General features: G+C 42.6%; 1 protein-coding gene and 1 pseudogene across 4 annotated transcripts in view; both read right to left on the bottom strand.

Moving 5' to 3' along the window:
- The window catches only part of MYO5A (myosin VA), a 198,522-nt gene extending 186,022 nt beyond the window's left edge, over positions 1-12,500 (bottom strand). Inside the window, exon 1 of one of the 4 annotated variants that reach the window (XM_070469262.1) lies at positions 12,011-12,500. In XM_070469262.1, coding sequence (XP_070325363.1) covers positions 12,011-12,037 — 27 coding nt within the window. In that variant the 5' untranslated portion in view covers positions 12,038-12,500. The remainder of the gene's footprint in view (positions 1-12,010) is intronic. The other 3 variants (XM_070469263.1, XM_070469264.1, XM_070469265.1) reach the window with 3 other exon arrangements.
- LOC139035795 (small nucleolar RNA SNORA26) lies at positions 908-1,018 on the bottom strand (annotated as a pseudogene).
- Positions 12,501-14,099: the final 1,599 nt, after the last annotated feature.

The raw sequence follows: 14,099 nt of genomic DNA, 5'->3' as shown, positions 1-14,099 counted from the left end.
TGCCATAAGGGTGGTGTCATCTGCATATCTGAGGTTATTGATATTTCTCCCACCAATCTTGATTCCAGCTTATGCTTCATCCAGCCCAGCGTGTCTCATGATGTACTCTGCATATAAGTTAAATAAGGAGGGTGACAATATACAGCCTTGACATACTCCTTTCCTATTTGGAACCAGTCTGTTGTTCCATATCCAGTTCTAACTGTTGCTTCCTGACCTGCATACACATTTCTCAAGAGGCAGGTCAGGTGGTCTGGTATTCCATCACTTTCAAAATTTTCCACAGTTTATTGTGATCCACACAAAGGCTTTGGCATAGTCAATAAGCAGAAATAGATGTTTTTTGGAACCCTCTTGTTTTTACGATGATCCAGCAGATGTTGGCAACTTGATCTCTGATTCCTCTGCCTTTTCTAAAACCAGCTTGAACATCTGGAAGTTCACAGTTCACATATTGCTAAAGCCTGCCTGGAGAATTTTGAGCATTAATTTACTAGAGGGTGAGATGAGTGCAATTGTGTAGTAGTTCGAGTATTCTTCAGCATTGCCTTTCTTTGGGATTGGAATGAAAACTGACCTTTTCCAGTGGCCACTGCTGAGTTTTCCAAATTTGCTGATACATTGAGTGTAGCACTTTTACAGCATCATCTTTTGGGATTTGAAATAGCGCAACTGGAATTTCATCACCTCCACTAGCTTTGTTCGTAGTGATGCTTCCTAAGGACACTTGACTTCACATTCCAGGATGTCTGGCTCTAGGTGAGTGATCATACCATTGTGATTATCTGGGTCATGAAGATCTTTTTTTTTTTTTAATTGTCAAACCGAAGGTCAAGTTTAAATTTAATGACTTTGGTATTAACTATACACATACTAGTAAATGCTAAGACTTAAAATCTTCCAGTTCAGTTGTGACTCCAGACAGGATCCAGAGAGGAGTTCTAAAAATCTCTTCTCTGGGTTTTATGGAGACTTTCTTTACCCTTGAAGATCTTTTTTGTACAGTTCTTCTGTGTATTCTTGCCACCTCTTCTTAATATCTTCTGCTTCTGTTAGGCCCATCCCATTTCTGTCCTTTATTGAGCCCATCTTTGCATGAAATGTTCCCTTGGTATCTCTAACTTTCTTGAAGAGATCTCTAGTCTTTCCCGTTGTACAGTTTTCCTCTATTTCTTTGCACTGATCACTGAGGAAGACTTTCTTATCTCTCCTTGCTATTCTTTGGAACTCTGCATTCAAATGGGTATATCTTTCCTTCTCTCTTTTGCTTTTCGCTTCTCTTCACAGCTATTTGTAAGGCCTCCTCAGACAGCCATTTTGCTTTTTGCATTTCTTTTTCTTGGGGATAATCTTGATCCCTGTCTCCTGTACAATGTCATGAAGCTCCGTCCATAGTTCTTCAGGCACTATCAGATCTAGTCCCTTGAATGTATTTCTCACTTCCACTGTATAATTATAAGAGATTTGATTTAGGTCATATCAGAATGGTCTAGTGGTTTTCCCTACTTTCTCCAATTTAAGTCTGAATTTGGCAATAAGGAGCTCGTGATCTGAGCCACAGTCAACTCCCAGTCTTGTTGTTGCTGACTGTATAGAGCTTCTCTATCTCATGAAGTAGATATTGCTATCCCCATTATAAAAATGACAAAATTGAGGCACAGAAATGTTAAGGTCACAGAGATAGTGAATAGTGAATCCAAGATTCAAACCAGAATTCAAGTGTACCCAGAGATAGTGAATAGTGAATCCAAGATTCAAACCAGAATTCAAGTGTAGAGTCCATGCCTTGATGTCTATGATGCACTGCCTGAGTTGCAGGTACTGGGAGAGGTGGAAGCCAAGGAAGGAACAGTTGTAACAAAGTCCTCTGAGCAGTCTGGCCCATAGCAAGGCCTCGGTAAATATTAACCGCTATGATTTGTTAATTATACTGCCATGGAATCATGCATTTATGCAAGTCACAGTTTTTAGAAGAAAACAAATGAAAACTAAATAAGGTAAATTTCTAAGTTTTAGTGGAGGAAGAAGAACAAAGAACTTCCAAGGATGGTAAGGCTTCAACTCAAGTTTCCTGTGTCTTCGGTACCTAAATCTCCACACAATCAACCTCCAACCACATTTGTGGCTACCAGTCCTTAAAGTGGGCTGTTACACCAAGCAATGCCAGCAGGCCTCACAAACCCCGAAACCCCTTCTATGCATGAAGACTCCATTTTACAGTGATGTCTTTATCACTGGTCTGTTTTGTTCCATCCTAATTGCTTTAAAAGAGGTGTGTGCTCAGTCGCTCAGTGGTGACCTCTGGCAACCCCATGGACTGTAGCCCTCCAGGTTCCTCTGTTCATGGAATTTTCTAGGCAAGAATACTAGAGTGGGTTGCCAATTCCCACTCCAGGGAATCTTCCCAACCGAGAGATCAAACCCGCATCTCTTGCGTCTCCTGCACTGGCGGGCAGATTCTTTACCACTGAGTCACCTGAGAAGCCCAGGCAGTTGTGCAGAAAGTCTCTCAGGTTCTTAACGGCTCACTGAAGAAACACTCATCCTCTGACCACTCCAGAAAAATAGTAGTTTGCTCTAATTAGAAGGATATGTTGTTTATAATGAAATAACATATATTCAGGTAATTTTCAAGTTACAATGTAATTGTTTATACTTTAAGACAGCAGTTTCATGGGGTTTTTTTTTCTCTTTTTAAAAATATTTCTAATTCTATACTTTCTGACCCAGATTCACCCAAGATCAAGGAGAAACAGTGAATAAGAACAACAATAAGGAAAACTGTCAGAAAAAGTAAATAGTTGAGATTTCCAAAAGGACTAGTTTTTCTAATAAACTTATATATTCTATTCTAAGGGGATTTTTCCAAACAGAATAAAGGTACTGGATGGCAGAAAGCATCTCACAGAAATGGGACATCTGGTCATCCTAGCCCTGAAGCAACATACATAAAAAGTGCTATTTTTAAAATGAAATAAATATCAATACCCTACCCTGAAAAATTGTAAATGCCAACACTTGCCAGAGAGATGTAGAATCTGAAACTGACTAAAGCTTACTAATGCAAGCAAAGATTTATGTACAGCAAATGTTCATCATAGCACATTTCTTTTTTCAGTGAAAATCGGTGGCAGTGGTGGTAGTGTTAAGTCACTGAATTATGTCAGACTCTTTTCTACCCATGGATTGTAGCCTGCCAGGTTCCTTGACCCATGGGATCTCTCAAGCGAGAATATGGGAGTGGGTGACATTTTCTCTTCTGGGGAATCTTTCCAACCCAGGGAGTGAACTCATGTCTCCTATACTGGCAGGTGGGTTCTTTACCAACAAAGCCACCAGGGAAGCCCACAGTGAAAATAAATTATGGTAGATAATTTATGGTACATCTGGTGATGGAATATTATACAGCCATGAAAAACATTTTAAGTGAATATTTTATAGGACTCCCAGTGGTTAAAAGTCCAAGCTCCCAACATAGGGGACATGGGTTCAACCCCTAGTTAGGGAACTAAGATTCTACAGGCTGCACAGCACAGTCTAAAAAATTTTGCTTTAAATTTTTTGAATAAAGAAATATTTATAATATAAAAATTATCTCAATATATATAAAGCTTAAAAATCATAAAAATACCAAGATAAATAGATAAAAAGACTTAAGGAAGTAAATTAATGGTTGAAAATAATAATCTCTGGATGGTATAATTAGTTTTTACAAAATTTTCCTTTATGCTTTTCTATATTCTCTCAATTATCTATAGTATAACATTTATATAAGCAGAAGAGGTATTACTAAACAGTCAATTTTTAAAAGTTTCTCCAATTAATCTCCATTTTTATTTTTAACTCTTTCCCACTTTTCCTACCCTAATCTAAGTCTTAAGATCTAGGGCAGTGGTTCTCAAGCAGGGACAGGGGAGCAGGGATTGCTCCCTGGGGAACATTAGGCAACATCTGTAGACAGCATGGATCAGTTGTCAAAACTGTGGGTGGGGGATGCTACTGGATCTAGCAGAGAAAGGTTAGAGATGCCACTAAATATCCTACAACACACAGGACATGTCCCCAGAAAACAGAATAGTGCAGAAGCTGAGAAATGTTTGTTAGAATGAACAAAATAAGTATAAACAGGAAGGCTGGGTTAAGATACAATATTAGTTCTAGTGGGTTTAACTTCCCATCTCCAAAATAAGATTTTAATGAATACAAATTCTAAATTGATGAAAGTTTAATCCAGGTTTTGACCCAAGTTTATTATTATTAAAATGTACTATTAAAATTACATTTTATGTAAAATGTACATAAATGTACATAAAATGTAATTTTATGGAAAATATCTCTAGTAGTTCTGCTTCCAACCTGAGCATGATGCTAAGCAAACCAGAAAATATTTTTCAGCTTGAGCATAGAGAGATCAAAATTAAAAGTTGTTTTAAGTACTGCTATAAAAAAATTTTAAAGTGACAGTGTATCCTTAAAGAAATAGCTGATTATCTTATTGTAATCACTCCAGTATATTAAGTTGAATAATTAGGTTCTAACTAGTCAAGTCTAATTTAAAATTAGTCTAACACAATAGTGTTTGTTTAAAACACACATATGCAGAAAATGATTTATATAAACTCACACAAAATTACTTTCTAATTAAAATTGAATAAAAGGTAATTTTTAAATCATCTACCTCTAATATGCTTTTTTTTAAAAAAAATTGAAATATAGTTGATTTACAATATTATGTTAGTTTCAGGAGTACAGCAAAGTGATTCAATTTTATATTTTTTTCCAGATTATTTTTCATTATAGGTTGTTATAAGATACTGAATATAGTTTCCAAGCTATGCAATAAATTCTTGCTACTTATCTATTTTATATATAGGAGTATATATCTGTTAATCTCATACTTCTAATTATCCCCCTTCATATGCTTTATCAACATTTGCTGTTATGGATTCTCCAAGACTTTTCTTTTAATTAGAAGTTGTTCTCTAGGGGAAAGATAACCAATATCCTCCCAGTCAAAAATCCTCCCATTTATCTGCTCAAAAATCAGAACAGGAGGCAGAACTCCGGCACTTTGGCACTTTTGGTGACTGATTCATAGTGGATATTGTTTTGTCTCTCTAGCACCATTCCTTCTGATGGGGAACAGCTTTCAGCAACCCCACAAGGTCTGAGTAGGACTATCAATCACAACGTCCCATCCTCCCTCTGGCCTCTGAAATGAGCAAGACTGGACCGCTCACTGCCGTCCTCCCCCATCACCCCCTCAGCACAGAGTCAGGAGAGGGCACATGACCACAGGCAAGGTCAACCAGAAATCCTCCACCAGGCTCTCTTCTTCCAGGCTCAGAGCTAGACCATGTGGTCGGCGGGTGCCACTTACCACTTTTTTTTCATCCAGAAAAGAGCTGTCCTGAGGATGAAACCAATGTCAGATAGCAGCCTGACAGGAAAGCCAGTGACAGAGAATCCCAGAGACCATGTCTGAGTCTTGAATCTAGCCATACCCGGGCTTTTAGGACATCTAAGCATAAAAATCCCTTTTGGCTTTGAGTTGGGTTTCCATCACTTCCAACTAAAACAGTTCTGGCTAATAAACTGTCAAAGGGAGATCTGGAAAGTCTATGTGTCAGAACTATGATCCATGAATTAACCAGACCCTTTCTATTATCTACCACATCTTAGCTGATATCATAACCTAAGACAATGTGTCTCATATGTCTAAAATAATGGTTAGATTAGAAATTCATTTTAAATGACTTTATTTCAAGCTCTAACAAATATCCTTACTAAACTTGGATTTGATGTTATAAACTTCTAATCTTGATGTTAAATAATTCACCATTTTTTCCAGTTCACCTTCATCTTTTTGAAGAGTCTGTCTTTTTATTGTCAAGCCTCTAAACTTCCCCGATCATTTTATTTCTCCCATTCTGAAGTTCCTTCAGAATATAATTATCAGGTTAAAACCCCAACCATAGACACAGGACTCCTGGCCAAGACACTGCATGTTTTTGTATGAGTGAAGAGATAGACAAAACTTGTCTTTTTTTAAGTCCCATCTCCCTCCAGTTCAGCCCTGTGCTCACATTTATGAACACAGTGGCACTTAAGGCCAAAGGAGGTATATAAATGTTCCTCATGAACACTTAGGAATGGATGACGCACTTCTCCCTTGATTTCAATCAAGTTTGCAGCTATTATTTTGAAATTAAAGCATAATCACATCATCCCTAAGTTCTACAATTGGCAAAAGGCCTCTGTGGAGACATTTAATGCAAATGAAAGCTGGTTAAAGAGACTTTCAACTGAAAAGGGCTTTAAAGAGAAGCGGAGGCTGTCTAAGGTGTGAAGAAGCCAGGGATAGGTTTCTGTAAAGGTTAAAAGTCTTATCAATACAAACCCAGACAGGCATTACAACTAAGGCTGGTGGGGCAAGAGAACTGTTAAAGGGCAGAATTGACTAAAGGGCATTTTAGCACACTAATGACCTAAGGAAACAAGGCATCAAAGGCAAACACACATTAGTAAAGGTGAGGAATGAAAGAAAGATTAAACCACCTAAATTCCTTTCCACCTACTCCCATCTCCCACTGTCGATGAAGTGGGTCTCTATATTGTTATCAGTATCAGCTGGGCTCCCAGGTGGAACTATAACATACATTTTTGGAAAAAAAAAACCCAACTCTTTCCTCTGCCCCTGCAGGTAAGCCAACTCCAGTAAATGCTTTGAATAAGCAGGGGAAGAGAACCCAAGAACCAAAGAACTTTTCAGAGTGATAGAAATGTTCTATATCTTGTTTGTGATGGTGGGTACATGACAGAATATATTTATCAAAACTCAAATTGTGCACTTAAAATGAATTTTATTACATGCAAATTATACATAAATAAAGTTGATTAGAGAAAGACAGAGACACAGAGGTAGGAGCCAGAGGGAAGGAAGAAGACAATCTCCCAGGTAGACAAATGGAGAAAGTCTGGGAAAACCACTGTGGGACAGGGCAGGCCCGTCAGAGTGGAGTGGGGCTGCCCACTTGGTATTTCACCTAGGGTCAGGTCTTATTCCGCAGATCAGCCAGGAGTTTATACTTCTGATAATACCTCATACTTTGTTAAGAACTACCTAAAGTGGGGACAAACAAAGCCAATCCATCCTCCAGTGGGCCATGTGCCTCTAGAATCTCCTGATGAATTTTGCCTCCTCTTCCACACTCTCAATAGGAATGTTATCCCCCTCCACCTCACCTCAACCTTTTGGAAGCTGAAGTTAAATCCCTGGGACCCCATTCAGATCACCCTAATGCCCCCCTACTTCAAAAAGCACCAGGAAGATATAAACTATTTATCTAGCAGTAGCAACTCTCATTAAAATTGTAACTTTCTGGTAACCTTTTAGCCACTGGGCAATACATCAAACTGTCACGCTTTAAGAAACAGTAACAAATTTCAAGAGGAAATCAAGACTATTCTGCATTGCTCAAGCAGTCTAAAAAAGTGTTTCTGAGTAGCTTACCAGTTTCATAGAGTCAGCAAAATCTCATGATACAATGAGAATTAACTTCCAGTTTCTAAAGCTAGAGCCACTGGTGTTAACTTACACTATTCCCTCTCCTTCCCACCTCGAATCTGCTTCATCACAGAGAGCTCTCACACCTTCTGCCTGTACCTCAGTCTAGCAGATGTCCATCACTTTCCATTCTGTTTCCTCCAACAGTTTCCTTGATCTTCTTGATGCCCAGCTCTCCTCTCTATTACTCACCCTGTTCAACATGCCTGAAAATGTGCTGACTTGTTTAACCACTTCTTTATACTCTGTTTCTGTCCTACAAGTGGACTAATCATCCCAAACCATTATTTTCTGTTTCTCTCCTGTTAAAATAGTCTTTCATGCATCTAACAAATACTTAATGAGCACCTACTATGTAGAAGACATTGTGCTAGGCTCTATAGGAGGTAAACAAACCTGATCAGCACCTCAGGGGGTTAACAGTATTGTGGGAGTGGCTTACATATACACAAATAACTATAATAAGATAAAATGTGTACAGGTCAGGCCATTGAAACAGAACTGTCAGCTGGATGTCAAGTGAAATTAGAATTAGTAAAGGAGACGGAGAACTGGACAACAGAAAAGGCTACAGAGGTTTCCAACCATTAACAGGCCAGAGAACATCAGGAAGAAATACAAACAGAAGGAGCCTGACAAGAGACTTTAGAAAGTGAATGCACTTGCCAAAGCCCCAAATCAGGGCACAATATCAGAGACTTCTGTTCTGCTTTAAAGTGTTGGAAGCAGTCTGAGAAATGCAATTTCAACACCAAAATATTAGAGTTTCCAGGATTGATGCCTTAAAGGGACAATGGCATAGAACATAAAATTGGAACTATCCCAGAAAACATCCAGTCCGTGTGGATTCAGTAGGTATGAAGAAATATAATAGGAAAGGAAGATTACGGATATACAATCTATTGGCCTAACTGGTGTTTCACCTAAGGAAATTTACTTGGCTTCTCAAGTTGGGGGTTTAGATAGCTTTTGTACTGTTAGAAAATTCAGCATCCTGACAAACTATGGGGCTCCTAATTAAACTTCAGGTAATCCTGGCTGTTCTACAGCATTTATGTGCTGCCTGTGGAGTCTGGGAACCTCATGAGAAGAAGATTGGGATGCCATTTTATTGCCGTTGGTGATCCATTCAGGTCTAATTAATAAACCCTGTTCCACAAATGCTGAATCCTTTGAAGTTGCTGAAAGTAGTTACAGGTTATGTCATGATTCAGATATCCACTGGCAAGTCATGACTAGCAAATATTTTCAAAACCAGATATAATAAGATGTCACTGCTGCCGCTGCCAAGTCACATCAGTCGTGTTCAACTCTGTGCGACCCCATAGACGGCAGCCCACCAGGCTCCTCTGTCCCTGGGATTCTCCAGGCAAGAACACTGGAGTGGGTTGCCATTTCCTTCTCCAATACATGCATGCTAAGTTGCTTCAGTCGTGTCCGACTCTGTGCGATCCCAAGGACAGCAGCCCACCAGGCTCCCCTGTCCACGGGATTCTCCAGGCAAGAATACTGTAGTGGGTTTCCATTTCCTTCTCCTAAGATGTCACAGCCACCTGTAATTCTTACAGGAACAAGTCAGGTGGATCTAAAAACAAATCAACACACAACTGTGTGGTTATGCTAAATCCTTGAGCTGTACATTTTAAATTGGTGAATTGTATGGTGTGTGAATTTTGTCTCAATAAATCTGTTATTTTAACCAACAACAAACATGTTTTAATCAAAATGTTAGTTTCCAGAAATGTTGTATCCTAGGAACCAGGCTATTGCCTTGAAAATGTTTACACTGCTGGAAAAATCTACAGAAAGGAAGCCCTACTAAACTGCTGTGTCAAAACTACTATCAATTTAGCTAAAAAGAATAAACTGAATGATCTTTTGTCTTTCACTGTAATAGGAACTGATTTGTGTCACACATCTAAATCTGCCTTTAAGCTCTGAATGACACTTTTAAAAGGGCACTTTTCAAATTTAACTGCTTTATGTTGAATATCATTATTATGGCATGTCACTATTACGTCTTTCTTTGTAGACTACCCTAGAACTTCCTTCCCTATAATCCTCTGCAAGGAAAAAATCCTTGTGTTTATCCACTGATACTACATCTAATGATTTCCCTCTTCCTCTAATAATCACTACCCAAGCCTTTACCTCTAGAATCATCCCAACCTTCTCATGTCCCAACCTGTTCCCTAACTTCTACAAATAAATATCATACCATCCGTCTGCCTGCTGCTGAGGCAACAGCAGGTTTTTATGCCCTTGGAAATTCAAATTGGGCCAAAAATAAAAAGAAGCAGGCTGTGAGCCCTTTGAGGAAAAGGACTGTGTTTTGTTCATCTGAGAACCCCTCAACATTCCACAGGGTACCTGGCATTCAGGAGGAGCTCAATAAATAGTTCTGCCTGCCATTAAGCTAAGGTCCACTCACAAAAAGAATAAGCCAACAAGCCAAGTGACCAGATTTTTAGATACAAATGTATTTAGGAGAAGGCAATTAAGCTCAATTTCCTTATTGACGCTTAAACCAGTTTGTCTTTACAATGACTAGAGGGTGAATTTTAAGAGATTGTGATGATGCTACAACCAAAGCCCCAAAACTTACAATTTTAAAAATCCCAGGATCTTTTAAATTTCTTTCTTGCCAATTATTTGGGGGTGTGTGTGTTGGGGGGGGGGGGAGTTGGGAAGACAGATCCAAAATCCAAGAGAAATGTATTATCCAACCAGTCTTGTTAAGCAGGCTACAAATAGGCAGGCAGCTGAAGGATAGACTCCTCGGGCAGTGAAGAATGGGGTCTATACAAAGTAATTGAGGAATATTTATAGACCCTATCTCTTCTTGTGAAAATGACTGATATTTCTTAGCATTTACCTCTAAGAAATGAGTTAATATGTATAAAGCACTTAAAACAGTACCTGGCACATAGTTAACTTTATATAAGTGTTTCTTAATGAAGTAAATTCAGATCAATTTCCAATTGCATTCAATCATATGTTAGAATCCACAATGCCTTAAGAATGACCAGGTTTAGAGAGAAGTTTCAATTATGTAGTTTTCAAATCTGCAGCTGGAAACAAAGAGATCCCAGGAAATGTTTCATGCAAATTCACTTCATGCTTGAAGAAATATACCTTATACTTGTAAAGAAATTCACAGCTTACAAAAAGCAATCCCATCTACTATTAAGTTTGATCCTCACAACAGCCTTGTGAGAGGCAGGGCAGGTAAAATTAACTCCATTTACAGATGAGTAAACTGAAGTACAGAGAGATTAAGTGATTTGCCCAAGGTCACACAGTAAGTGAAAAGGCCCAGACTAGAATCAAGGTCTCTGGATTGGGGGGCGGGGGAAGTCCAGACCTCTTCCTTCTATAACATGCTGCAACTTGGGCTTACTTGGGTCATATTTGGAAGCAATGATTCTGGGACCATAAATGTAGACTTGAAATGCAAGACACAAATGCAAACTTGAGTAGTTAAGGCAATTCTGTTAACTGGCATTAGAGGTAATTAATAGCTGGCAAACACTGACCTACACAGGAGTGGTAGTATAAAATGCCATGACTACACGCTGTCACACAGGGCACCACACACTGTCTTGATGGGTAAGTTCTCCAAAATATGCCATTCAGAGATCAGCAGCGCCAGAGAATTTTGACGTCAGTACAAGAAAGGAAAGGCTGCCACTTCCCTTGAACTAAACCCAGAAGAAGGCTCGCCCCAGCGGCTGGTGAAGACATGGAGCCTAACAAGGCTCTGAGGGATTACACGCAGATTGCAAATTCCCAGGGACAAATGAGTGTCCACCATCCCAGTGAAATCAGCTTCCATTTATTCGTATCTTCCCCAGGGGCTCTCCACCCCCAGGGTAAGCAATCTGAAACCCGGCAACTAAAGGTGAAAATCGACTGGCGACCGTTTGCAGGATTCCAAATCGCACAGAAAGGTTGGCCGGCGGTAGAAGTGGCACCGCATACCAACACAAGGCGTTATTTTAAGCGCATGTCCCTAAGGGAGAGACCGAACTGATCTAGCATCTGCCAGATCTACAAGATCTAGCATCTCCCACCAGCCAGGATTTTTCCTAAAGCAAGACTGAGAGCTGAGCAATCCTGACCCAGGCCCGCCCTACTAAATCCACAGGGGCCCTCCTTCCACTTAGAGACCCGCGCTGCTCCCGGCCCAGAAGCGTGGCAGGGACCAGAGAGGCACCCCGAGGCAAGGCTGCCCCCGCCGCCTTAACCATCAACGCCCGAGCGAGGAAGGCGCCCCTGCGGGCGACCCACGGGCAGGGACCGGGATTTTGAAAGGCTCGGAAAGGGGGTGGTGCCGGCGGGGCTGCACCGGGCCCCCGCGCCCCGGCCCCTCCCTGGCCTGACAGCCGACCGCGGCGGGGAGCGCGGCCCCCTCCCCACGGCGCGGCTCGCCGGGCGCCTTACCTTTGTGTAGAGCTCGGACGCGGCCATGGCGGGCCCCTCGGCGCCGACGCCCCCCGCCTGTGCGGAGGCCGCACCTCGCCTGGGCGGCCGCCCGCGCGGACTAGGAAGCGCCCCGGCAGCAGCTGGCGGGGAGGAGGGCAGGGCAGGGCCGGGCGGGGCGGGCCGCTCCGGGCGGGGCGGGGCGGGGCCCGGGGGGGGCGGGGCGCCTCAGGCGCGGGCGGCCTGCGGGGGGCTCGCCATCACTCCCGGGCTCGCCGCGAGCAGTGGCGCGCGCGCGGCGTGCCCGGGGTCCTCCGGCTCGCCGCCACAGCCACCCCGGCGGCCGGTGATGGTGCCGCCGCCGCCTCCCTGTGCATTATGGGAACGGGAGGAGGCTGCGCTCCGGCGCTGCTGCCACCGCGGCGGCTTCGGGTTCTCTCGGGCTCACGCTGCCTCCCAACGGCTGCGGGTCCCGAGCATCATCTGCCTGCCAGCCAGCGTCGCCGCCGCCTCCTCCGGCGCTGCCGAGCCCAGAAGCCCGCCTCAGGACACCCGCTCCTCGCACAACCTTCCCGGGGGCGCGTCGCCTCCCGGATGCCCCCGACCCCAAGCAAGCACTGGAAGGTGCAGAATAGCCCAGCCCCCGAGAGGGGAAGCGATAGCTGTGTCACTGAGGGTGGCCAGGTAACTGATCGCGAGGCTGCAGGCTGCTTCTCCTGTGCTTCCCAGAATTTGTAGAGAAAGGAATTTGGGGAGAGGCTTCTTGGAAGGTCACAGAATAACCTAGAATTCCAGAAGAGCTTTGTTAGCCTTAGAGGTCTGGGAGTGAGCAAGAACTGGGAATCTGAGAGAAATAATCACCATTGTCACCCCGACCACTTCAGCATCTGCCACAGGGTCGTTTCGTGAAACCAAAGCATAGGGTTTTGTTTTGTTTTTTTTTAACTACAGAAAACTTAAGTGCGCCTGGTACCAAGATGCCGCCATGGGGCAGCCCTCAAGCCTCCGCTCCTAGGCCTGCGCCTGCATAGCGGTCCAGAACCCTTCGGTCCCAGCCTCTTTCTCTATCTAGTCGCTGTTGTCCTTGCACTTCAAGCACAAGAATGTGATCCTTCCACTCCACCCCCATGCCGTCTTCACCCCCTACCTCCTACCCAGCCACACTTTCATTCCGGTTTGGCTAATCTCCGTTTTTTTCATCCCAATGTCTTTTTAGCGTGGCCGTCTTCCCTCGGTTCTTTGAACTCTTAAGTGGTGCCTAGGGTCAGTCCTGGGGCTCTGGGATTTCTATCAGGAGCATCTCTCAAGGCTGGTGCCCTTGGTGGTGGTGTGTATCCTGCATGGGTATGTGAAGGAAGATCAGTGACGGGGGGACACTTGGAGCCAGGCCTCCCTTACTCACTGTCCACAGTCTGCTCAGAACTGCCAGAGTTAATAACTACAGAGACCTGCAGAATTCTACCTTCCAGTTCTGAAACCAAATCTTTGGCTCCCACCCTTTCTTCAAAAAAGAGAAAATCTGTGCAGCTATGAGCAGTATAGCAGGAAGGGCACTGGATTGAGATTTAAGAGGTTTGAATTCTGCCCCTTGCAGACTCTCCACGCCTTGTATAAGGGGGTAACCACTCTGTTTTCTCACCCTGCAGCTAGTAACCTCCCTCCCAGGGAGTGTGCTGATGAAGGGGTACAGGGTATACCACCTCAGGGTATATGCTGCTTTGGTATAATGGCTATTTTGAGTTGGGGGACCTTGAAATACATCAAATACAAGGAAAATACTGACCTTCCTTCTTTTTCTCAAGAGCAGAAAATGAATTTCTATATGAAAGATACCCTCCCTAGTACCAGAAGGAAAGTAACGTTCTTATCTTCAAGGACGAGAAATCGAAAGCAAGAGAATTCTATACAGAACTTGTTATAATTCTTATCTTCCTTTAGCTTCCCCACATCAAGTCACTTTCCCACAACTGCTTCTCTTTGTTCAACCCAATATAAAAGCTAGTAAGTTTTGTCACTTATGTGGGTCTTCATTTCCTTATGAAGGCTCTTGTATCATGTAAAGCAATATGAATCAGAATGATTTTCTTGCATTAATGTATTTTTGTCAGTT

Source organism: Odocoileus virginianus, chromosome 6, assembly GCF_023699985.2.
Source record: "Odocoileus virginianus isolate 20LAN1187 ecotype Illinois chromosome 6, Ovbor_1.2, whole genome shotgun sequence".
Classification (NCBI taxonomy): domain Eukaryota; kingdom Metazoa; phylum Chordata; class Mammalia; order Artiodactyla; family Cervidae; genus Odocoileus; species Odocoileus virginianus.
The sequence above is the reverse complement of the archived record's forward strand: the minus strand, read 5'-3'. Positions and strand labels throughout refer to the sequence as shown.